Consider the following 25610-nt stretch of genomic DNA (forward strand, 5'->3'; position numbering starts at 1 on the left):
GGTGTGGCTCAAGTGGAAGAGTACCTGTCAAGTGGAAGAGCCCCTGGGGGAAAAAATGTGTGTGTGTCTGTATGTGTATGTATATGTTTATAATTCAATGTATTTTAGTATGTCCATAAAACAATGTTACATAATCATTACCATAACATATTTTAAAACATGTTCACATCCCTCCATTCACCAGCAGTTAAGATTCTATTTTGTTGTTGTTATTTGGAAACAGGAAGTACTGGACATAAACTCATAATCCTCCTGCTTCATTCAGCCTCATGAGTGTTGGGCTTACAGGTGTCCATTATTATACCCAGCATCCCCATCAATACTGTTTTCTAGAACAAAAATTACAAATGTTGGAATGATAGGACTGTTTCCTGACAGTCTTGTAATGGGGAGTATAGAAAATATATCAAACTTTCCAGCACAGTACCTGGCCCTCAGCAGACACTCATCACACTCATGTCAGGCAAGTTCAAGACATAAATGACATACAAATGAGCAAAAATGAGCCAAAAGCCCGGATATGATCAGAAAGAGTAAGCGAGAAGTAAATCCTCTCAAGTACTCAGGAACTCCTGTCCTCACAGCACATTCCACAAGTCATGCTCTCCCCACCCCCATGAGCTCTTTTAAACAGAAAAAACAAGAAGGTAATAAGCCTATTTGAGCACATATTTCAGAAAGTTCCAGAAGGGGAGATATATCTTCACCCCTGCAAAAATTCAAGCAGCAGGAAGTACATTCTGCAGTTCCTCAGGAGGTAAGAACACTCACTGCAAGTTCATATAGGACAAGCAGTTGAAACTCTCCTGTCATGTTTCCACTTTTCAAAGTGAAAATAAACATGACAGGTGCTCATTTGGCTGTTCAAGCACTTTCCACTTAAATGGCAATTCCTCAAGCTTACAGGCTGCAGCCTGAAGTCATAATTTATTACTGTTTCTCTTATTCCCTTGCCTCTGCAGAAAGCAGAACATAGCACCTACGTCTCAAGACCCCATGAGAGGTAATAAAGTATAATTATTTTGAATTTATGATTAAGCCATAAATTTTATGTACTTTTTACTTTTGGTCACTCAGAGGTTGGGGGAGGAAGGGAACGGGGTCAGAGGGAAGCATAACAAAAGCTTTTTGCTTTGAATAAAATGTCTAAATCAAATCATGGCAGGGTTGAGGGACACCTGGAGGATTTACAAAGATACCACAGTCTCCAGTTTAAGTCCTAAGGGAGTGTCCTGTCATGTGACTCGAAACTCCAACAGGCCTCTGTTCTTCCTGCCCATGGGGCTACACTACTGCCTGCGACTAGAGTGTCCATCTTGACTTGAAAAGTAGAAGCTGGGCATAGTTTCAGGTTAAACCACATCAAATGTCCAGAGTGCACTGGTCTCGCTGCCTCTAAGCCATATGTATTTCATGGAGGGTGAAAAATAATATATGAAAACAAATGACCAGGCTCTCTAGGTTAAGTCAGCTTCCACCAAAGTAAGAATGGTTACCACAGAGTCTGATCCCACCAGGAACAGCTGTTAATTCTTTTCACCCTCAAGAACCAATTGATGAGATTTCCCCTTCTTGTAGTTTCTTTATGTGGCTATGGCAATATACCTGTAGAACCACAAGGTACAAAGCTGCTAGCACTAAGGACAAGAAGCAGGATAAGAGGATGACATTTAGCACTCTCCGACCACCTCCGCCCCTCAGTGCTTCTCCAGCATGCCATGGCCCAGGTCCCAGTCTTTGTGCCAGTTCCAACTTAAAAATGCAGCTTACCAAGCATAGCACAATCATTTTCTTATTTTGACTCCCAGTATCAGAAGAAGCACCAATTTTTACAGAAGACGAAAAAACTGCAGGTGTTAATGCTCACAGGATGCCTGTCTACACTGTACAATGCACAATATACAACATCCCATTGTACATGGATGATGCAGAACCCATCCATATACAATGCAGAGAGGCTGGCCCTGGTCACCTGACAGAAAACCCTACCACCTTTTTAATATTCTGGGAAGTAGCAAAACAAACCAGAAATGCTATGTATTTCATTTTCTGTTGTTTTGTCTTATTATGTGTTTCTGTTTTGACAGTGTAATTTTTACTTGGCAACTGAAGCTTTGAACTGATTGTTATACTAACAACTGATATTTGAAAGTGAGATTCAGTTAGCCTTGAAGAAGTAAAAGCAAAGAGACCAGAGAGAATAGTTATAAACAGTGACATGTTCAAAAAATAATAATGAATTAGGAGGGACTAGTGGGGTTTGCCCCAAATGTTTACCTACCACTCACCTTTGTCCTGAAACACCCCTCCACACCCAGCTCCTGGTTAATGAACATAAAGTGGTTGATGTCCCTTGAACTGTATAATCTGTTCCACAAAAAGCAAACCAGTTTGGCTCCGAGCTACTCTTAAGTCCCTAACTCCCTGGCTACATGCAGTCTATAGAAACCATCTGTGGTGAAGTAAATCATCTAACTCTGAGAAAGACCAGAGTGGGTTTTGTTTCTCTAAGTGTGTTTTGAAGTTCTAGTTGGAAAATTAGTGAAAATTGTAAATCTGTTTGCAAATCTGGTCATGTCTAACTCTGAGATTAGGGCAAAGATTCCAATTTAAAAGCAAAACCGTGACAACCCCAGCTAAGCGTGTCCTCGGGCACTGCCAGCAGGGCCTTCACTCACTTCCACGGGCAGTGGATTTATTACAGGCACCCGACACGTTCCCCATCACACACCCCTGGAGTATTTACTTGAGACAGCGGGGTTCAGTCTGCACTTCCTCTGCAGACCAATATATTATTATAAATTGAGCTAAACTGTTTCCTTTTCATAAGTGCTATGAAGTTCAGATTTCAGACAGCAGCACAAGCTCATGTCCCTCTACAGGCTCCTTGCTATTTGTATTTGCAAAAGGAAACAGAAAAGTTGGCATTAAATAATGGTTGCTTTATTTTTGTTTGTTTGTTTTCTAATAGGACTTGCAGAAGATTTATTTCAGAAATCAAACATGACATCTTCATAAGAAAATGTATTCTAAAAGTAGACTTTGGGATACAGATTATGCTATTCCTGCCACAGTTCAGGTGGTAACCTTCGAAAGCAGGAGTGGATTTTATATCTTGTATACCAACACCTAAAAAATAACAGCACTAATTTCTTCTGCTTCTTACCTACCATGCAATAACAAAATGCTGTGTACCCTTAAAAATGTATATTCCCTGTAACAGATAAATCAAAAGAATGATGTAATTATTTAAGTTTTCATTGCTAATCTGGATCTTAAATTCTGAAAAAAAAATAATATAAAAAATGGGAAAAACTAAACAAATAAAACACTGTCACATTTCATCCTTATTGAAAAACCATTAGGTGAGTCAGGGGCATCCTACTAAGAGGGAAAGTTGGGCACAAAAACCCCAGAGCAGGGGTCAGTAGGGAGGCCACCACATGGGGGAGGGTGGCTGGTGTGGGGTGTTATGGAAGAAAATGACAAGTCCTGATATGTGCTTCTTGCTAGTTGAAAAGCTATGGGTAAGTACACCAGCCTAACCTCCTTCTCTCTTTTTCAAGAATAATTGCTTCACTGATTTCCATGCCCTAGGTATTGTAAATATACTTATTCGAATTAAGGAAGGGAAGGGGAACATCAAAATGTAGAGACAAAGGATAGACAAACCAATGCAACAGCAATATTTAAAAGACAGTATGCTGTAAACTAAATGTACAATTTGGGGGGAGGGAAGTGGGGAAGGGGGAAAATAAGAGAAAAATGAGGGAGAAGGTAACAAGTTGGATAAGAAATGTACACACTGCCTTGCGTATGTAACTGTAACCCCTCTGTACATCACTTTGACAATAAATAAATTAATTTTTTTAAAGAAGAATTGCTTGTTTCTCAGGGTTATTGAGCAGATCAACACAATCCTGGTTGTTAGTCCCCAATAAATATAGTTGATACTCATATCGCTACTACACTTTCCAACACATACATGTACAAAAACACTCAGAGTCTGGTTTTCATATTCTTTCATTTTTATACTCTGCAGTTTCTTTTCTCTATAATGAGTACATGCTGCTTTCTTAACCCGAAGAGAACACGTGTTAGTAAATATACCTACTATAAAGTTGGGCTTTTATAACGCATACCTATCAGTTTCATACATGGGGGAAAAGGTATTTTAAAGGGCATCATTCTGCCTTTCATCTGTTAGAGCTGCTAATTACCAATAAAAACTCCTAAGCAAAGTATCCCAAAGAAAGCAGTTCATTGGCTGAAATTAATAGCCATTTAGACTGAAGCCAAATATCCAAATTTGTATGGAACATTTAAAACTAAGATAACAATTTAATTACTTGAAAAGGACATTCATTTCAGAAGAGCAACAATAACTTAGTTCCTGAGGTCAAGCAGGAGAGATGGAGATTAGAGATGACCTTAACACTGAAAGCATTTGGACAGCAGTTTCAGTGTGTTGGAACCTAGTTGAAATGGTCCCATTCACAGTAGACAAAGCACAGCACATGGAACCTTGCAACCCATTCTGGACCCTGTTCTACCTCATGCTAATGGAATGACCTTGTGCAAACTAGTTAAGAAAAGAACAATGTGTTCTTTTGAAGGCTGTTTGGAGGTAAGCTTGCTTAAGAGAAACTTATTTGTAAACTGTAAAGCAACATCCAAATGGGAAACGAGAGTATGACCAGTGTTCAACCAATGTAGGAATCATGACCACATGAGAAGAATGTGGTGGTAAAGGGATACAGCACTGAGCACCATTAAATCACACTGGGTCAGTCTCTGCATCCTAACTTCCAGTCTACCTACAGATATTAAAGACAAAGTCTCAGATTGGTCTGAGTGCACAGGTTAAACTTCTCTGAGAATTTCTTATCTCTTTTTTAATAGACATAACAGAACACAGAATGGAAATTGCCATTCCAGCAAAGAAAAGAAGCACACACCTAATTTTTAGTTTCTCTATATTCAAATTTACATTATATTTCTAGTTATGCCAAGTGATGTTTTTCTACTTAAAATGATTATATAAAACCTCCTCTAAAATAATTTTTTTCAGTCAAGAGTTCGAGAGACAAAGGATAAAAAGACAAACCATTCCAAAAGCAATACTTAGAAAAACATTTGGTGTAAACCAACTGTACAACTCATGGGGGGAAAGGGGAAAGGGGGAGGGGGGAAATGAGGGAGGAAGTAACAAGTTGAACAAGAAAGGTACTCACTGACTTACATATGAATCTGTAACCCCTCTGCACTACACTTTGACAACAAAGAAAAAAAAAGTTTAAGCAGTAAGCTTATTTCAAGACAAATAATAAGTAATGGAGATAGCAGAGATAAGCTACCTCCACTATAGATAGTATGGTAAGAGCTCAGAAGCTGATGTGAAAGGGACTGAAATTTGGAAAATAATGAAGAGATATTCCATAGTCTGAATTTTTAAAAGGCAAGGAACAAGATTTACACACTTCTAATAAATCCCTTAAAACCTTACATAGTACCTGGAATATAGTGAACTGGGAAAATACCAAATTAAGTGGGAATTAATTCTTACCATAAACACTGGGCTTGAACCCTGGTTCTTCTTGGCTCTAAAACCAACATACCAATATATTTCCCTAGGCAGATAGGAGATAAATCTTGAATAGTCGGAAGACAGGGCCAAGGAGAAAATAAAACTGAGCAGCTTTTTAATTAAAAGATGGATAAGTGCCATACACAGTGTACACTACAAAACAAGTACAGCTCCTAAACACACACACACACACACACACACACACACACTTAGAACAAAGAAGCAAAAATCAAAGTTCAAGTTAGCCTAACCACAGCTGAAATATCATTTCCTAAAGAACTAAATGACAAATGGAGAGAAAGACCCTGTGGTCAGGCCAGCAGATTCTGAGAGAAAAATCACTTCAAAACTAGAAGAGAATTTTCTCACTACTAAAACCATAGAGAAAGAGAGAAGTATTTTTAAATTGCTTCAGATAAATTAGCAGCTCTGGTGAAGAATCATGAATATAGTCGGTTAGTATACTAGAGACTCTGAACTCTCAGTTTTTTGCTTCCTTTAGAAACCCTACACTTGGTTTCCAAAATGAAAAGAAAAGCAACTCTCAATTTTTTTTACCAATATCTTAAGATAAGGAATGTAGCTCAGTAGTTAAGCACTTGCCTAGCATTTGTAAGGTTTCTCAGTACCACATGAATACAAAATTTAAAATGAACAGTATCTTTCTGGGTGCCAGTGACTTACACCAATAATGTTTGCTAAGAGGCTGATCTCTAAGGACCATTGTTCATAACCAGATAGCCAGAAAAATCTGTGAGACTTCTATCTCCAATTAACCACCAAACAGCCAGAAGTAGAGATGTGGCTCAAGTGATAGAGTGCTAGCCTTGACCAAAAGAGCTCAAGGATGTAGCTAGGAATGTGGCTTAGTGGTTGAATTCTTGCCTAGCATACATGAAGCCCAGGGTTCAATTCCTCAGTACCACATAAAAAGCCAGAAGTGGTGCTGTGGCTCAAGTGGTAAAGTGCTAGCCTTTAGCAAAAGAAGCTCAGGGACAGAGCCCAGGCCCTGAATTCAAGCCTCAGGACTGGCAAAACAAACAAACAAACAAAAAACCCGAGGCAAGCCCCAAGGCCAACCAAAGTAAAAACTAAAAGTAAAATTTCAGCAGTATCTTAAAAAATATATATATACATGCATATATATACATATATATCAACATCAACATCACAAAAAAGTTTCATTATTAATATAACATGCTCAAAAGTTTATTTCAAAATATGTACTGGTAATCTAAACTCAGATATGAGAACAATAGTATAGTTTTGATTCTCAACATTACCAAGCATAAAATAGCAGTCTCCTTGATGAAGGGGTATTGCCAAACCAGGTGTCTCTATGTCCCATGAGATCTTAAAACCAATGTGCCAAGTATCAGGATCTCTGCCTTCAAGATTAGAATCATCCTCACTTTCTTCTTCAGAATCTGTAGAGGAGAAAGTAATCAGGAAAGAAATTTTAAATCTGAACTTCTGGGTTTTACAATTGTCACCTTAACTGTTTAATACATGTTAATTGAAGTATTTCCTTTTAATGTCATATTTATATCATACTAGAATATTTTAACATAACATTTTGTCAAAGAACTTTAAACAAAAAAATGAGCAAATAAGCATGGATACTAAGGAACATAAAAGTTTTTTTGGCTGGGATAATAGTGGCACACTTATAACCCTAGCTCTCATGAGGCATGAGGAGCTAGAGTTCAAGGCCAGCCTGTACATCCCAAGACTTTGTATCAAAAAAGAAAAAAAAAGTTTCAGATAGTATTATCAAAATGAATCTAGGAAAGAAGAAAAGAGCTAAACAAACCAAAAATTAAATAAGGTTGTCAAAGAATTCTCTCAAGAAAACAAAAGGTCTAGAGCGCTGAAAAGAACTCAACTACTAAACAATTAAGGACTAGTTTTTTAAATTGTTTAAGAACATAGGAAAAAGAAAGTCTCTACATTCTTTTTGTGAAAATTAATATGTATCAAAAGTACAAAAGAAAACACACACACAATCTCAAATCTGAAAAATGAATAAAAAAATTGTAAACATAAGAAAATAGGAGTAACATTCTCTGACCCAGTAAAACATACATGGTAATTATAAGGACAGCTCAATTCCAATAATCAAATTCACCGGTCAAAGCAAAACCTAAAACTATGACTCGTCATGTTGGTAACAAAAAAGTAACTGAAAAAACACATTTCCTTTAATTTCTACATTTTTCTTTCTTTTCAGCTAAATAGAAAAAGGTGACTACTTTTCTACATGACAAAATATCACTCTGCCTCAGCCCAAAGCTCATATTCCAACAGGGAAACAGTAGGAACCTTCTCAAAACTAAGAAACAGAAGATAGGGAAAACAAAGTAGAAGAAACAGAAAAGGATGTCTAGTATCACAAGGCTTAGCATCACTGTAGAAGAGATGGCCAACACAGATGTGCCCTCTGGAGTAGCCTAAAAAAGCAAATAAAGACAAAATGAGAGACATGAATGAACACTAGTCCTGTACTTTGGTGCCCTCAAAGACAAGCGCTGCAGTGTGGCCATGGCCAATGGGGTAACAGATGGCTATTAAGTGACATAAGGGCAGGTGTGTATACAGTCTGCATAAGAGCAGACCAAGGGATGAATCACTGACATTACTCTGCACTAAATACAATGAAAAAGAACAGACCAGAAAGTGTAAGTTCATGGTCTCTGCACAGGAGGAATGTTTTAGATGACATTTAAGGACATATCCAACTTTGGATATTTTTCAGTTCCTTAAATTTAAATCTAAAATGTAATACCATAATGGCAACTGAATCCTGCTCTGGCACATAGTTTCTCTTCTTTCTAATATTGACAGTTTTCTCAAATCCAATCACTTGATTAGATTTCTTTAGAAATATCATTACACAGTAAGTTCAAAGCCACTTCCTATTTAATCCCCAAAACATTTTTAAAAAAGAATCCTCTGAAGTAGGGTTCCCTTTGGCCATATCCCCTCCAACATTTATTATTGTTAGTTTTCTTGATAAAGGACATTCTTACTGGGGTGAGGTGGAATCTCAATGTTGTTTTGATTTGCATTTCTTTTATGGCCAGTGATGTAGAGCACTTTTTCATATGTCTCTTGGCCATTCTCATTTCCTCATCAGAGAAGTCTCTTTTTAAGTCTTTAGCCCACTTGTTGAGGGGGCTGTTGGTTCTTCGTGGTTTTGTTTTGGAGGAATTTAATTTTTTTAGTTCTCCATATATTTTAGAATGAGGCCTTTGTTGGTGGGAATGTAAACTGGTTCAGCCACTCTGGAAAACGTTATGGAGATTCCTCAGAAGGCTAAACATAGAGCTCACCTATGACCCAGTAGCCCCACTTTTGGGCATCTACCCAAAAGACCACAAACAAGAAAACACTAAAGCCACCAGCACAACAATGTTCATTGCAGCACAATTTGTCATAGCTAAAATATGGAACCAACCCAGATGCCCCTCAGTAGACGAATGGATCAGGAAAATGTGGTACATATATACAATGGAATTTTAAGCCTCTATCAGAAAGAATGACATTGCCCCATTCGAAAGGAAATGGAAGGACTTGGAAAAAATTATACTAAGTAAAGTGAGCCAGACCCAAAGAAACATGGACTCTATGGTCTCCCTCATAGGGAATAATAAGCACAGGTTTAGGCTAGTCACAGCAGAGGATCACAAGAGCCTAGTAGCTATACCCTTATGAATGCATAAGATGATGCTAAATGAAATGAACTCCATGTTATGGAAACGACTGTTATATCATTGTTGTAATTACTTTCAACATGCCATGTGAAACCGTAGCTTCTTTTGTTGATGATCCTCTTGTATCCCCTTCCTGTGGTTGTACTCCCATTATCACTGTATCTTATCTGAGTACATTGGAAACTGTATATACTGGTATTAGAACTAGGGAAGTGAAAGGGAATATCAAAATCGAGAGACAGAGGATAAAAAGACAAACGACTGCTAAAGCAATACTTGCAAAACCATTTGGTGTAAAGCAACTGAACAACTCATGGGGGGAGAGGGAAAAGGGGGGGGAGGGGGGAATGAGGGTGGAGGTAACAAACAGTACAAGAAATGTACCCAAGGCCTAACATATGAAACTGTAATAAGAAAGAAAATAAATAAGAAATAAAGAAGAAAGAAAAAAAAAGTAAGACTAGAAAAGTAAAAATAAAAAAAAGAATCCTCTGAAAGAGGATGCTAAATGGCTTCCATATCAGGGAACATGGCTAATTGGTTGACTGTGGCTCGTTTTGTTTTGTTTTTGTAAGCCCTGGTAAAGAAGAATTTCCAAGAGCCCTAGTAGAGAAGTTTCTCTAGGCTGAAGTGCTTGATCATTGACTGGTGTCTGACAAAGACACTATAAGAGTTGGCAGCACTGGCAGCAGCACTACACGGGTGCTATTCGTGTCTAATGGCATTCTTCTACAGGCATTTATTTTTCATACAGAAGGCATAGTTACACTTGCAAACAATGAAATTTGCTAAACTAGAACTTGTGGACCACAAGTCAACCACACTGTATTCGCTTAAGAAATCTAAACTAGTTGACAACTAATCAAGGTATTTTGTATAAAAATCCAAATTCCCAGCTATTCTTGAAATACAAACTCTGGTATTTCTGAACCAGATCTACTGGTAGGAAGTGGCTGTTCCTTTTCAAGGAAGTGTGTGTTCTCTGCTAGTAATAATGCCCACTCCGCCCCTTCACTCTTTTGTAGTACCTGCCTGCATGCTACAAGAAAGTTGGTGAACCTTGCCCTAGAGTGAAGACATGAAGCAAGATATCCACAGGCAAAACAGACCCATTGACCTGCTTTGTATGTAATGATCATCTAAAGCACAGTCATACTCCTTCATTTATATGCTGCCCATGGCTACTATTACACATAATAACACGAGTAAGTATTAAGATGCTGACTACAAGACATACAAGGCTGAAATTACTTATCATCTGACCCTTTACAGAAAATTATTGCTGCTCCCTCCTTAAAAGTCTTGATATACAATAACATTATGTGCAATAATGAGAGAAGTCAACTACATATAACAAAAAGGCTGAGGGTCCATAAAGTAGTGATGATGAAACTTAAGTACCATTTAATAATTATGAGTAATAGTAGCATACAAAATACAAACTAGATTGAGCCAGCAAAAGAATACTGATATGAGAACACAAAATTCATATATTTATATCTGTCAAACCTAAAATCTTCAGAGAGCTTCAATACAGTGTATCCTAAGATCAAGAGATAACAATTAGCAAACAAAAAATGAGTAGAACTCTTTAGTATACTTCCTTAGAAAGCCCAACAAAATAAGCACCAGGAAATGGGTACCTTCAAAGAGCAGGGAGCCAAGGGAGAGTATCCCCAACAAAGGGGGAAAGTGGGAGAAAATGCAGTCAAGAATCCATTGCATATATAGCAAAATTAAGAAAAATAAGGGAAGGAGTGGGTCAAAGAGGGGGATGAGAATGTTAAAAGGGGCCACACTGATCAAGATGCATCATATTCATAAACAGCTTTGTTTAATGGCAACTCCTTTGTACAACTATTATTTAAAGATAATTTTTTAAAAATTGAAAGTTTTTATAATGTGTCCCTTTTTTATTCAAATTAGCTATCATGTAACTTTAAAGAAAAATTATTTTAAGCTACAAAGACAATGGTCTTGAGGCACTTTTTTATTTAAGCACTGAATATGGACACCTTAGGAAGAGGTCACTTTCACTGTCTAACAGTCCTGTTGACCACTTTCCCCTCTAACTTTCATCCCAGCACTTCTCTCAATATGGCACCAATAAAGTCTAGAGTGACAATCAGAGAAAGCAATTCCAATCAATGTTTCCTGGTGTCTCCCATAAATCTAGCACCTTTGAAATGAGCTCATTAAAATGATATTTTGTTGAGGAGTCTTCCCCCTGGGCTGTGGAAGGAGGAGAATGTTGTATGTCTGATAAATTTTTTATTGCCTTAGTATAGTATTGCTCACTTTCTCAGTGAAGTCAACTCGTAATTATCCATAGCAACCATAACTGATTACTTGCCCCATGTGATTTTGGAAACAAGCAGAGGCAATGGGTTGCTGCTTGCCTTGAAGCTTCAGTAAAAGTGAAAGGATTTAAAGTACCTCTATGTGCTTGGTTTCCCATTCCTACTAATCAAACTGTTAAAGCAGCAAATGACATAATAAAATGCAAAATAATGCTGAATGTAAAATGTCCAAACTTATTCCCAAAACTAACTAGCTTGAGCTTTTATGCTCAGCAGTTTTTGATGGCAAGTATAATTCCATTTAATTAAGAACAAATGCCACTAAATATTTTGTTTACATTTTTAAAGCTATATGTGACCAGTTTTACAAGGAGACAGACAGAAGATGCTTTTTAGCAGTACAGATTACAGTGGTAATCAAATAAAATATATTATAAAATGTGTAATATTTAATAACATACACAATTAATGTTGTATGGAAGTAATTTTCTTCATTTGTAAGAATATATTAATTATCACCACAGGTTAAATAAAGGTCCATTTCTTAGCCTCCATTCCCAACTGCTTTAGCCATGAGCTAAGAAATCAATGTTCCCACCATGTAATTTTCTTCCCTATTCCCTTCCCCATGCTATCCCCCCTAGAGATTACTTGGTTTTGAACTCAAGACCTCAAGCTTACTTGTCTGGCACTCTATAACTTGAGCCATGCATTAAGGTCTGCTTGTTACAGGTTATTTTTGATAAGAAGTCTCAAAGACTTTTCTGTCTGGGCTACCTTCAAATGGAGATCCTATGGATCCTAACCTTCTGATTATCTAGGATTAAAGGCATGAGCTGCAAATGCCCAGCTCTGCTATTGGTCCTATCCATATTGCAGATCTGAGGCAGGAAAACCCCAAAAGTTAAAGATGGTCAGCTGGTAAAGGGAGGAGTGATGCTGTCTTCTATAGCTTGTACTGATGTACGGCATTCAAGGATGTAGTTTTTAAAACTGAAGGGAGACAGACAGAAGATAAAAGGTGAAGGTGAGAGGTTGAGAATAAACATTCCAAATGGAAAATGGCATGTAGTATGTAAGAACAATATATGTGTGTGTGGTTGTATGTGTGTGTGATAGAAGAACTGGGACATGTGAAATAAGTTCGGGGGGGGGGGAGGAGTGAATGATAAAAGAGAGACTGATCAAGAAGCACTAGACACTTAAATGGACATGTTAAACCATAACTTCTATGTGCAACCTTTTAAAGTTTAGACGACTTATGAAAAACACAGACAGAATAAGTATGACTAAAAGAAAGAAAATGATCACTTCTCAGTCACAAAAGTGGCACATGAGTGACATGGACTTGCAAGACCAAAGGCTGGAAGGAAGGCAAAAAACAGCACAAAGGGTTCTGTGAGCCCTGTAAAGAATCTAGACTTACACTGGGGGGGGGGGGGGGGTGTACAAGAGACACTAAGGAGTTTCTGAGAGGTCAGATCTGTTTTCACAATAACCACTCTTGAAGGTACAGGAAGACTCAGTACACGTTTTCCTAGTCAAGTTCCCAATATAATTATAAATGGGAGCTGCGTAAGCCAGACAAGCTTTAGGAAAGAACTTGAAGGACCATAGACATTACTAGGAAAGAAAAGCTAGCTAGAAAAGAGCCTGCCTGGCAGAGTTCTACAATTTAGAGATGCTTTGTTTAATTGTTGGGAGAAAGAGTCAGCTGCTGCTGACACAGCACACACTCCTTTCCCAGCCACTGAGGAATGAATGGTCTGAAGAAATGGAGGGGGGAGAAAAAGAAGGGGGGAAACTAATCAATCCCAGCTCTGAATCTATAATAAGAAGCTGCTCTCAGGTGCCTGGAAACAAGCAACTCAGGACAAACGAAGTCCCCTGACAGAGTTAAGTTATAAAATTAATTATAAGTTTTCTGGGATTTCAGGCAAAATATTGAAAAGTCTTTATGGAGAAATCTAAAGGCCTTCAACATGATGTCTGACTCTGTCAGCTTTCACATTAAGCATTTGGAAAAGAAAAATTTTAAGATAAAAATATTCACATACATAGGAGAACCTCATTACATCACATTTCATGGATTTTATGGGTAAAAGAAATTGGGAAAGGGAAAGAAAAATCGCTTTGGGGGCCCTTCAAAATCATATTATCTGAAGTAAAATATAAAATAAGGAAAGGAAGTGGAGACATTTCTCAGACACTGTATTTTTCCCAACCAGGGCTTCTAACAGGAAAAGCTGCAAAACACTGGACAACTTAGGAAGGTACAAAGATGGTCACGGAGACTTACTGGACAATTTCATAGTGTAAATAACAGAGAAGTCCAGAACCAAACTGAGTTGATCAAAAGATGATAATTATTTGTTTATCCAATTTCAGGGAAAACTTTATGCAGTGCACAAAGCCACATTTAAGAACAAGTTTCTCCCATTGCTATCCTTGCATTCTTTGCCCTTACAATTAAGCCTTGCTAGGTCCATCTATGAAAAGAATCTTAAAACTACACACTGAACAGACATCAATAGAAGTCAACATCTTTTGGACAATCGTCACTTTGTAGACCAACAGCACAACTACTCAACAACAACAAATACTTATTTTCTGTTATATATGTAGATATTATTATGTAGGTTTATCACTGTGATATTATAAAACATCTAAAAAATGTCATCAAGAAAAATTAGAACTCAACATGAACAGATAAAACACAATGTTAATACAATGTCCTCAAATTTCTGAAAAACTATTTTACTATCAAGATTTCCATACCCAGTGGGAATATGGCCTAGTGGTCGAGTGCTTGCCTCAAGATTTCCATACCCAAAGTCTATATACATATCAGGATGAAATAAAGATAAATTAAAGACACTTGAAGTCTCAATAGAGTGTTTGGAGAGGTCAGGCACACTCTGTATACCTTCAATCTTAGCTACTCAAAAGTTAGAAATAGTCGTGCTGTGGCTCAAGGCCAGCCTGGACAAAAAGTTAGTATACCTTATCTCCAAAACAAGTTAGGTAGGTCCCAACTACTCTGAAGACTAGCTGTACGAAAGTACAAGGCGTTATCTAAAAAACAAACTCAAGGCAAAAAAGGACTGAGGACATGATTCAATCCCCAGTACTCTCTCACTTACCACCCAAACAAATGAACAAACACATGCTTGAAAAAAATCCCCCAGTGACAGCACGCTTGCAATCAGAAATCCGGCAGGCCTCATTCAGAAGATAGCATATGAGCAAAGATGAAGAGGAATATGTCACTTGGAAATTTAATAGGAAACTTAACAATCTGGTAGAGAAAACATGGAGTGCAAGTGTGCTCCATGGAAAATAACAACATTATTACAGAAACAATAAGCATGGATGGAAAAGAGAGAAAAGGGGAAAATAGCAGCAGTGAAGGTAGAGAGGCAGAGTGTGGAGGGCAAATTATGGGGCCTTGTCCTATTGCAATACAAAGTATTGGGGGTAAGACTGGGAGCTACTGCAGAATGCTGAGTGGAAGGGAAGTAGCACTGAGAACAGAAGTGTTGAGATTTTCCTATTAATCCAGACCATGGGCCAGGAGAGCAGAGGGTAAGAAGTACTGTCCTGTTACTTTACACAAAAAAGATAGGAGAGGGACAGAGGGAGGGAGGGAAGGAGGGAGGGAGGGAGGGAGGGAGGGAGGGAGGGAGGGAGGGAGGGAAGGAGGGAAATTAAGAGAGTGAGACAAAGAAAGGAAGAAAGAAAAAAGAAAATGAAAAACAAGGAAGGGGAAGGGGAAGAGGAAGAGGAAAGTGAAGGGGAAAGAAAAGGGAGAAAAAAAAAAAAAGCCCCTTCTTCACAGTCTGCAAGAAAAAAAGACCAGCAGTCGCATGTCTCATTTGTCAAGAAAAAGCTAAGTCAAAAGGGGGGGTGGGGGCTGAATTTCCTTCCCCTCTCAATAGCTTATTCAGATATAACTGGCATACAATCGGATAGATAGGTAGATAGGTAGATAGATAGATAGATAGATAGATAGATAGATAGATAGATAGATAGATAGATAGATAGATAGAGTTAAGTTTTAGTACACCTGTGAAATCATCCCCACAGTCAAGATGGTTGACATACCATGACCCCAGGATTTCCCTGACTTCTTTGTAATCCCTCCTTCCTGTCTTCAGACAACCAATGATCAGCTTTTTGTCATATTGTGTTCAGGGGCTCCTTTTTCCTGACATGCTTGCCAGCTTTTTAAAATTATATTAGTTGTCATTTTCTGGACTTTTATACAAATAAAATTAAATACACACTGTGTATCTAATCATGGTCTGGTCTCTTTCACTTAGCATAATTATTTTGAGATTTCACCATATTGTGCACCCTAATAGTTATACCCACAGCTTCTTACTTTCTTTTCTCTCTTGTGGCGATAAAATGTATACATATAAGATTTACTATTATAATTATCTCCAAGTATTCAATTTAGTGTTATACATATACATGCAACGCAACACAATCCATCTCCAAAAACATTTTCATGATCCCACATAGAAACCTCAGTATTCCTTAAACAATGCCAGCCTTTCTCCCTTTCTCACCCCATAAAACACTATTCTACTTGCTGCTTTTGTGTATTTGACTACTGTACTTTAGGTACTTCATATAAGCAGAGTCATACAATTATTCAGCTGATTTTACTGAATATACTGCCCTTCAGACTTGTCCATGTTATTGCATGTATCCAAATCTTATTCCTTTTTAAGGCTGAATAATATTTCACTATTTGTGTATATATATGTTGTGAAGTAGGATCTCGCTGTGGTTTTGTTATACATTTCCCTGATGATTAAATGATGTTGAGCATATTTTCATATCTTTATTGGCCATTTGTGTATCTTCTTTGGAGAAGTGCCTATTCAAGTTCTTTGAATAGAACTGAATTGGATTTTTAAGAGTTCTGTATTTATTCTAGAGAATAGCTATTTTATCCAAGAATGGTTAAGTAAGTCAAGCTGAGAAAGACAAAGGATACATGTTTTCTCTTTTGTGTGGAAGTTGGAATTAACCTATAAATGTAAACATATACAAGGTTGTACACAAATGTACACAAAATGTATCAGCCAAAATATGGTATTTACAGGCAAGAATTCAAATGATGTAATTCTTCAGCAAAACGAACTCACTCATAGCTCACCAAAATGAATACCAAGAAACTGGCAGTTGAAAGGTGTGGGGGTAAGCTAAGGAAAGGGATTAGATAAATGAAGAGAGAAAGAAATTAAGAAAATTAAGGAGAGGGATTGTGTTAGGAGGAATGGGGAGAATAATGAAAGGGGTGACACCAATCATGATGTATTATATTCATAAACTGGTTTGTTGAATGGCAACTCCATTGTACAACTACTATAAAAATATAACTCTAATTTCTAAATAAATAACTTCCTAGGGAATTTTTTAAGTGCCCTGAAGAACCAAATCAGTTTTACTGAGCAGTATTAAGAGCTTTTAAAAATAACAGACAAAAACACAGCCCATATGAGACCTTAAGCCAGGGATGCTGAGAGGTAAAGAAAAACATTAAAATCACTTTTTAATATTATGATGCTCTCAAGATAAAAAATAATTGTGCTCCAAAACCCCTAGCCAAAATTATAATATAGTTTTGTATGATCACAATGATGACCTACGAAATAATAAGTTATTCATTTCAAAGTAAAGTCAAGAACATGGAACAAATTTCCTTCCTTTAGAGGATTCAACTTTTCCCAAATCAGAAATCTGGATGGGAATCCTAGAGTTCTAAAAAAATTACTATAAAGACCCTACTTTCCAGTTTATTATACACTCAATGGGAAACATAGATTGGACTCTCTTCCTTCTATGAGTCTCTTTGTCCCATCACAGGAAACCAAAATAACAGAGATAATCTATGATATTAAAATACTACTTTGAAACCTTAATAATTACTTTCCTTACAAAGACAATGTCACAGAAAATAACTACTTCCAAACAATGGAACAAAAATACAAACCAATGGTTAATGTCTAGGTGACACTTGTGAAGATGTTCCAAAGAACCAGATTTGGGCCCATATTAAACAATGGGTCTTTAAACCCTTCTCTGCTAAAATTCATTTTTACACAGCTAGGAGTAACAGCCAATTGCTAGTAAAGCTGGAATAGGAAAATCAAATACTTTGCCTATTTACATATGGCTCCCTGAAGCCATTCCTGATTAAAAATTGTACCATTTCAATCTTCCTTCTAGAGATATCTATTAACTAGAAATGAGTATGAAAGCCAATGAATTTAGTATATAATTACACGTATCCTATACAAATTACTTCTCAATGACCTCTACTCATGAAAATAAACCAAAGAGGGATGATTGGCTCATTATAAATCTACAAGAAGATTTCCCTGGGAAAAGGTATTGAAAGCAAAGTCCTGAAGATTTTAAGCTTCAACTGAATTTAATTTCAGTAAGAAGTAATCACTTCTGAATCTGAACTCCCAATGCAGTTATGTGAGCCTCTCCAGTGGCAAGCCATACTCTTCAGCTGACATCCCTGCTCTTGTCACTAGGTAACTATGTGGCCTTGGGCAAGCTACTTCCTTTCCAGATGATTCAAAAAAATCTCTTCCAGATCCAAAGTTACATCATTTAATAATTATAATCCAAAGAGCACATTTTACATCACCTAGCCACTCAAGACACAGAGAGTGTGATGTACCTCTGGATTACCACACTGTCTATAATGGCCAACTGAACTTCCCTTAGCAATCACTCAATATGTTCAAGGTCATGGAAAACAATTCAGTCTCTATAGTTTCTACTCTGTGACCCTCTAAAACCATATTCAACCCCAATGAGGATTTTTTTTTTTTTTTTTTTTGCCAGTCCTGGGCCTTGGACTCAGGGGCTGAGCACTGTTCCTGGCCTCTTCCCACTCAAGGCTAGCACTCTGCCACCTGAGCCACAGTGCCCCTTCTGGCCATTTTCCATATATGTGGTACTGGGGAATCGGACTGAGAGCTTCATGTGTAGAAGGCAAGCACTCTTGCCACTAGGCCATATTCCCAGCCCCCCAATGAGGATTTTAACTCAAATGTCTCTTCAAGTCCACCTTTTCCCTAGTTCTGGCAGTATTACAAGGCAGTTCATTCCTACCTTACTTTCTGGCAGAAAACCAAACATATCACTTGTCACTTGAAAAAAAAAAGTACCTATTAGAAAGTTGTTAGGTGCCTGAACCAAAAGCACACAACAATCAAATACCTTTCTATTTCACAGAATACACTTATCTACTGCAATCATGAGAGAGTATGTGCTGGAAACATAGATGTGGGGGAAAAAGGAACCTGCCATGGCCCGAAGGATCCCTTTGCCCTTCCAGAACATGGATACCTTAAAATCCCAGCCCACAAGCTATAGATAATAGGACAGTAAATACTGGCTTTTCAGATATAATGCTTTGGAAATTAAGACGGTAAGACCAGAGAACTGAGTTTAAATCCCAGGTCTGCACAATTACCCGCTATGTAACCACAAACAAGTTAACTATGATCTTGTACTTTTATTTTGGTGTCTCTTAAATAAAAATAATATTAATACAACTGTGCATCCCTTCACAAGAGAAATTTCATCATTTTAGGAGCACATACAAAATACTATCCTAAACCTCAATATGGCTTCTTGATACAATTAAGAGACAGGGTAAATAGATATATAGATAGAGATAGAGATAGACATAGACATAGACAAAGACATAGACATAGACATAGAGACATAGAGCTAGAAATAGATATAGATATATTGCTGCCTGCTTATAACATAGCATAGAACTTTACAATGGTTCTCTCTGTGTCTCCATCTGTCTGTCTCTGTCTCTGTCTCTGTCTCTCTCTCTCTCTCTCTCCACCCCTTCCTTCCTCCCTCCCTCCCTCAGTATCACAGTATCAGTTCTGTAACTATGAGTGCCATACCTTATATCACTGGCAGCACCAAATTCTCCTTATACCAGCACAATCACTAACTCCTCATGCTTTGTGCTACAAGACTACAAAGACTACAAAGTCATTAGGTAATAGTTTTTCCATTGTATTATAGTCTTGCCAGACGATCTTCATATCCACCATCTCTGTTGACTATAACACCATTATGATAACCATGAAAGCATTGCATTCCTACTTTGTGGGGTTGGTACAAAAATATAAAAGGAATTAAAACATATAAAATTCTAAAGTGCCCTTCTGACAGTAGGTATTCAATAAACAGGAGCTCTTAGTACTGTCATTTTCATTAGATAGAGTTACAGGAATCTGAGAAGTTAAGAGAACAAAACTCTTACAGATTAACCTTCTGCAGTTCCCTCTTCTTTATGACAACTGCCAGGGTGAATTATATATTTACATAGTATATAATATGTAATATTTGTGTACGTAATATATTTTATATTATAACTATATATTGTATCAATCTTACCTACTCTTCACCTTAGAAACTATTTATGAAAATTTTAAATTCCTTCCTGAAAGGTATTCTAGCTTTCAAAATCCGTCTGATCACCCACACAAAGGGAACACAATAGAAGACGAAACTGCAGACTGAGAATAAGTGAGCATACAAGGACATGGTTGTAGCAGGTGGAGCAGTCAAGTGCACTGCAAGTTCACAGTGCTGCCTCCATCAGAAAGAAACTAACCAACTCCATTGTTCCTTTGCATCAGAATTCTTGGATGCTATTGTGCTCCAATTCCTGGCAAGGTATTTTTAAAGATTTGAGGATTCTAGTTCTTTCCTTTAGGACAGCAGTGAATCCTTTCATGGGATTTGCTCTTAGATCTACATCACTACTTGGTATGCCAGGAATAGTGGTAAAATTTCCAACATATAAAATAATCCCTTATTTGGGACTGAAAGCGAAAAGTAAAATTAGAAAAGATATTAGTAATCCTGGGGAATTCTGAGACTTGAAAACTGGAAGAAATTTAAGATAATGAGATTTTTCTTCAAAACGATTTTTTCTAAAAGAGAGTACAATTTTATTAAATAATTATTGTCCACTATGAGCCAGGTATTGTTCTACTTGATCTATGTACAGTAACTCATTTCTCATGATTTTATGCATAGTAGTATTATTTTCTCTAGTTTATGGGTATAACTTCTGAAACAGAGACATTTTGAAAACTTGGCCAAAGGCAAACAAGTAATAACAACAAAATCCAATAAAATAACTAGAGTTGCCTAAAAGCCATGACTCTTACAAGTTCCAACATTCCCTGAGAGAATATCTAGAACTTCGGTTTTCCAAAATCTTTCAATAGAACAGACAGGGGCTACAATACCTTGTATTCCTTTGTCAAATGGGCAGAGAAGAAAACAGTGGTAATGGGGTCCTTTGTACATTCACCTACCTCTTTACAAAGCTGTTCTAGAAACTATGAGGACCTTAACCACACAGAAACTGAACAGAAAGAAATCTTGGTAAGGCTCTAAATGATAACCTATGAACTCTGTTCCAAGGTAAAAATGGATTTCAGAAAAACAAGAACAAGTTCTCCATAGCTACCTAACAAGGTTTAAAACTGAAAAACCACAGAGGGGACTAGACAATTTGCTGAAAACAGGAATGTCTGCTTACAAAAGCCATCTCAACTGCTGCTGGCAAGAAGGGATAGTAGTAAAAAATGATATGAAGCCAAGAACAAGCCAATACTTGACAAATCATGCTCATCAAGATATGATGTCAACCATAAGAGAATTTTGGCAACACAGAATGTGCACCTGTGAGAACCTGGAAAGATTTGACAGATTTCTGTTTCCCCAACCCTTTATTAGCAAGCTAATTATAGCAACTGTACAATCTACTCAGAGCTTTAGAGAAAGGCAGCTGGCTGAATGAATCCAAGATGCTGCTCTCCTGGGTATGGAAAAGACAAAATGACAGTAATGCTTACATGCAGAAAAATATTCTTAGTGCAGTAACAGTGAGCCAGAGAGCACAGCTAAAGGTGTATTCTGCAGGCACAAGGTGAGACAAGCCCTAAAAGGACACACAACACACACACATGCACACACGGAAGAATGCACATGCCTATCTTCAGAGCTAAACAACTGGTCATAGTACAATTAGAACAGCCTGTACCTTCACAGCTATAACTGTACACCGCCACTGCTGACCTGTCCACCAGGTTTTCATCATGATGCCAGCTCACCGCCATTTTCCCCATGCCAAAATAAGGCTCGTCTTTCAGGTATGGCATTTTCTGAGGATCCATGAAATTCAACAAAGTCACATTATATGCTGCTCTGCTCTTAATGTCCACATCATCATCATAGGATGACCCCATGCCAGCTCTAGGAAACTCTGCCATGCATATTGGCACATCATCTTCATTGGCCTTCTCTTTGACAGCAAGTTCTTCCAAAGCCTGGATGGTCTCTACCTGCAGATAGTCATTGAGCTTAAGGAAGGTCTGGCAAGCTGCCTCAATCTCAGCTTCAGTATAGTTTATGTTAGAGCCCTTCACAGGCCAGGGCACTGTAAAGAGCCTGGTGTTGAGGTACTTGTAGGTGTAGCCTGGATTCCCAATGAGGATGCGTGATACTGGAGTGAGCAGATCTTTGCCTTGAATCCTCACCAGGTCCCGAAATAAGCAGCCATGCTTGTGCAGGGTGAAAAAGGCTTCAGGAACCTCTTTGTGGAGCTCTTCCGACACACTGCCAGCTTCCCGAAGAATCAGTTTAGGATATTTCAGCTGCCACTAAAACAAAAACAAGAAGAAAAAACCAAGTTGATGAATTCTTATAATTTGATTAGTTTCAAAGATGTGCTTCTTTGGGGACCTTCAGTAGGGGAGGCCTACCAGGTGGCATTTCCAAACAAGATTTATATCTCCCTAGTCTAAAAAAAGACTTGATAAAATAAATATCATAAACTTTACAGTTAAGACTGTCAAATTTAAGCCCAAACTGTTAATCTTCAGCTGAAACAAAAAGCAAGAATTTGTGCTTTGATTTCCCAGACTACTTTTATGACCTTTTCTCCCCACCTTCAAAACCTCAGCCTTCGGCTCTTCCAGAAAACACTATTTTATTGACTATTCATTAACCATATATTAAGTGCCCACTATAAACCAAGTATTCATCTAACTGACTTATATGCACAATTATATCACAATTTCATGCATAGTGTCATCTTCTCCAGTTTTTAGGTCTAACTATGGAAGCACAGAGACATTTTAAAAACTTGCCTGAAGTGAAACAACTAGTGAACATCAGAGCTAGCATTTGATGTCACAGGACTCCAGAGCATACATTCTTTCTTTTCTTTCTTTCTTTTTTAAAGTGAACTCAGAGCCTCCAAAGTACTCTCCATTTAAGCCACACTCCTAGTCTTTTCCTAAACTAAGTTCAACGAACAATGAGCCATTAATTTTGTTCACAACAATACTAGTGCACAGAATATATCCAGCAAATGTTAAATGGATGGGTAGATAGATGAACGATGAGATCATGCAATCATCCAATTAATGACATTTAAAGAGTGACAAAATAATTCTCTTCCCTTACACAGGAACACATGGGTTAATTGATACAGTGAAGGACTGTATTGGCTTTCCATCACTACTTTGACTCCTTAGCATTTGACCTATGAATTGGTACATAGCCAGAGTTCAGTGGTGCTTGGTAATGAGGACAAAATGGAAGGCAGAAACCAAGATGCGTAGCACACAGTAAAGAATCTGGAATTCACTCTAATTGTATTGGAGGATTTCAAGGGGAAGAGAATGATCTGATTTAATCTTCACTCTTAGTTATAGTATCAGACAGAGTTTCAAGTAATTTGAATATGTCAAATCATGTAAATGCTAATACAAACATCCAAAGAAAAGCACTGAGAGCCTGGACTACGATAGAGGTAAATAAACTAATAGATGATCAAGGTTGCAATTTCCTCCAGAAAGCCAGGTATTAAACATTTACTAGGACTCCACTAAATGTGTGCAAAGTTTGTTACTGGCCAAAGTTTGTGATCCAAAACATTTGAATGTGAGACAATATGATTTCCTGTATTTGAAAAGAATGGTGAGAAAAAAAGTTTCATAGCTTGTTTTGGTTGGTCGCTTTTTGTTTTGTTTTGTTAGTTTTAAGGAAGTGTCTCAATATGTAGCCCAGATTGACCTAACACTTGTGATCAACTGCTTGAGCCTCCTGTGTGTGCCGGAATGACATGTGTGAGCTACCATTCCTCAGTTTAGTGGAAGTTGTTTTTTGTAATTGCTTTTTTATGAAGGGTTTGTTATTTTTGTGATTGGGGAGCACTTCAATTTTCGCAGGAAACTGCAAAGTGAATCACAAGCAAAGATTGTGTCCTGTTCCTATTCTTAAACAATAGTTCCAAATTTTCCCCGTACCAACCAGGTTTTTGGATCCCTCATGATGGATGAAGCATGTGATTATTCTGTCCATTGAGAAATGATAGCTGTCACTTCCAGCCCAGGGCAATTCATTGCCAGTGCAAGACCTTCCAGAACATTCTTCTTCCCTCTGGCAAAGTAAGCACTTTGGATTCGTGACTTGCTTTAATGAGTAGTGACTCTCTGCCAATCCACAAGTGATATTTAAATTGAACAAGAAATACTATTGGGCAAATCCACTGAGAATTGAGGGTTATTTGTTACTGTAGCATAAACCAACCTATTCCGGCTAATCCACAGCACAGGAAATGGAAAGCCTATGAAAAATAGAATTATGTCAAAGAAAAATCAATTAGTGAAGTTGAATGCAAAAAAAAAAATTAAACAGTAGGAGCATGCCTGAGCTGTGTGATAATGAATGTAAAATGAAAAGAACAGTCATCTCCCATACCACTATAGACTGTCTTGAAACTCACAAGGATCCCCTTTAGGGTTTATAATTTTCATACTTCATTCATCCCAACTGAAAAAACATAAACACTAATATTATAGTTTCTTCTTACACAGTCAATACAATCCTGCTGACAGACCAAACATTCTACAGTAAAGTGCAATAACTCCTTTTATCACTAGTTATATTCTAAACAAGTCTCTAAGGTACCAGTATACTCTCAGCCAGGCAGCAGCAACTCACCTCTATAAATCCTAGCTACTCAGGAAGCTGATGTCTACAATGCTAGCTACTTAGGAGGCTGGGACTTAGAGGATTGTCATTTGAAGTCAGCCTGGGCAGAAAAGTTAGAGACACTTGCTCTCCAATTAACTAATGAAAAGCTAGTCTGGAAGTGTGCCTCAAGTGGTAGAGTGCCAGCCACAAGCCAGTAAGCTGAGTGAGAGTAAGGCCCTGAGTTCTTATTATCATTAAATTATAAGAACAAATGGGGCTGGGGATATGGCCTAGTGGCAAGAGTGCTTGCCTCCTATACATGAGGCCCTGGGTTCAATTCCCCAGCACCACATATACAGAAAATGGCCAGAAGTGGCGCTGTGGCTCAAGTGGCAGAGTGCTAGCCTTGAGCAAAAAGAAGCCAGGGACAGTGCTCAGGCCCTGAGTCCAAGCCCCAGGACTGGCCAAAAAAAAGAACAAATGAAGATCATGAAAACATTCATCAGATTTTAGTTATAATAATTGAAAACCAAAAGCCTCCAAAAGACACAAAAGACAAATGAGATTAGAGGGAGAAATATTAAATATATGTAAATAAAGATTAAGTAGCAAACTAGAAATTTTATATTGCTTTATGAAGAGCATTAAATAATGAACTGAAGATCCTGGTTTCATGAAAATAGAGAAAAATGGCATAAAAATATGGTAATCTCTGGGAAGAATACATGGTTATATTTTTTCCATTTATACTACATTATTTTCAAATGTTCTAAAATAGATGTAAAAACACTTGCTTTAAAAACATCAAGGAAACCATTGCTTCTATTGTTGATGATCCTCTTGTATCCCCTTCCTGTGGTTGAACCCGCACTATCACTGCATCTTATCTGAGTGTATTGGAAACGATATATACTGGTATTAGAACTAGGAAAGTAAAAGGGGATA

The 25610-nt window shown here is 37.6% G+C and overlaps 1 protein-coding gene across 3 annotated transcripts in view; it reads right to left on the reverse strand.

Annotated features, from left to right (window-relative positions):
* Nucleotides 1-25610, reverse strand: part of Fto (FTO alpha-ketoglutarate dependent dioxygenase) — a 390959-nt gene that overhangs the window by 256850 nt on the left and 108499 nt on the right. For all 3 annotated transcript variants that reach the window (XM_048355586.1, XM_048355584.1, XM_048355585.1), the window contains exons 3-4: nucleotides 21724-22342; nucleotides 6871-7014 (exon numbers count right to left, since the gene is read on the reverse strand). In XM_048355586.1, the coding sequence (XP_048211543.1) occupies nucleotides 6871-7014; nucleotides 21724-22342 (763 nt within the window). The remainder of the gene's footprint in view (nucleotides 1-6870; nucleotides 7015-21723; nucleotides 22343-25610) is intronic.

This window comes from Perognathus longimembris, chromosome 10 (assembly GCF_023159225.1).
Source record: "Perognathus longimembris pacificus isolate PPM17 chromosome 10, ASM2315922v1, whole genome shotgun sequence".
In the NCBI taxonomy this organism is placed as follows: domain Eukaryota; kingdom Metazoa; phylum Chordata; class Mammalia; order Rodentia; family Heteromyidae; genus Perognathus; species Perognathus longimembris.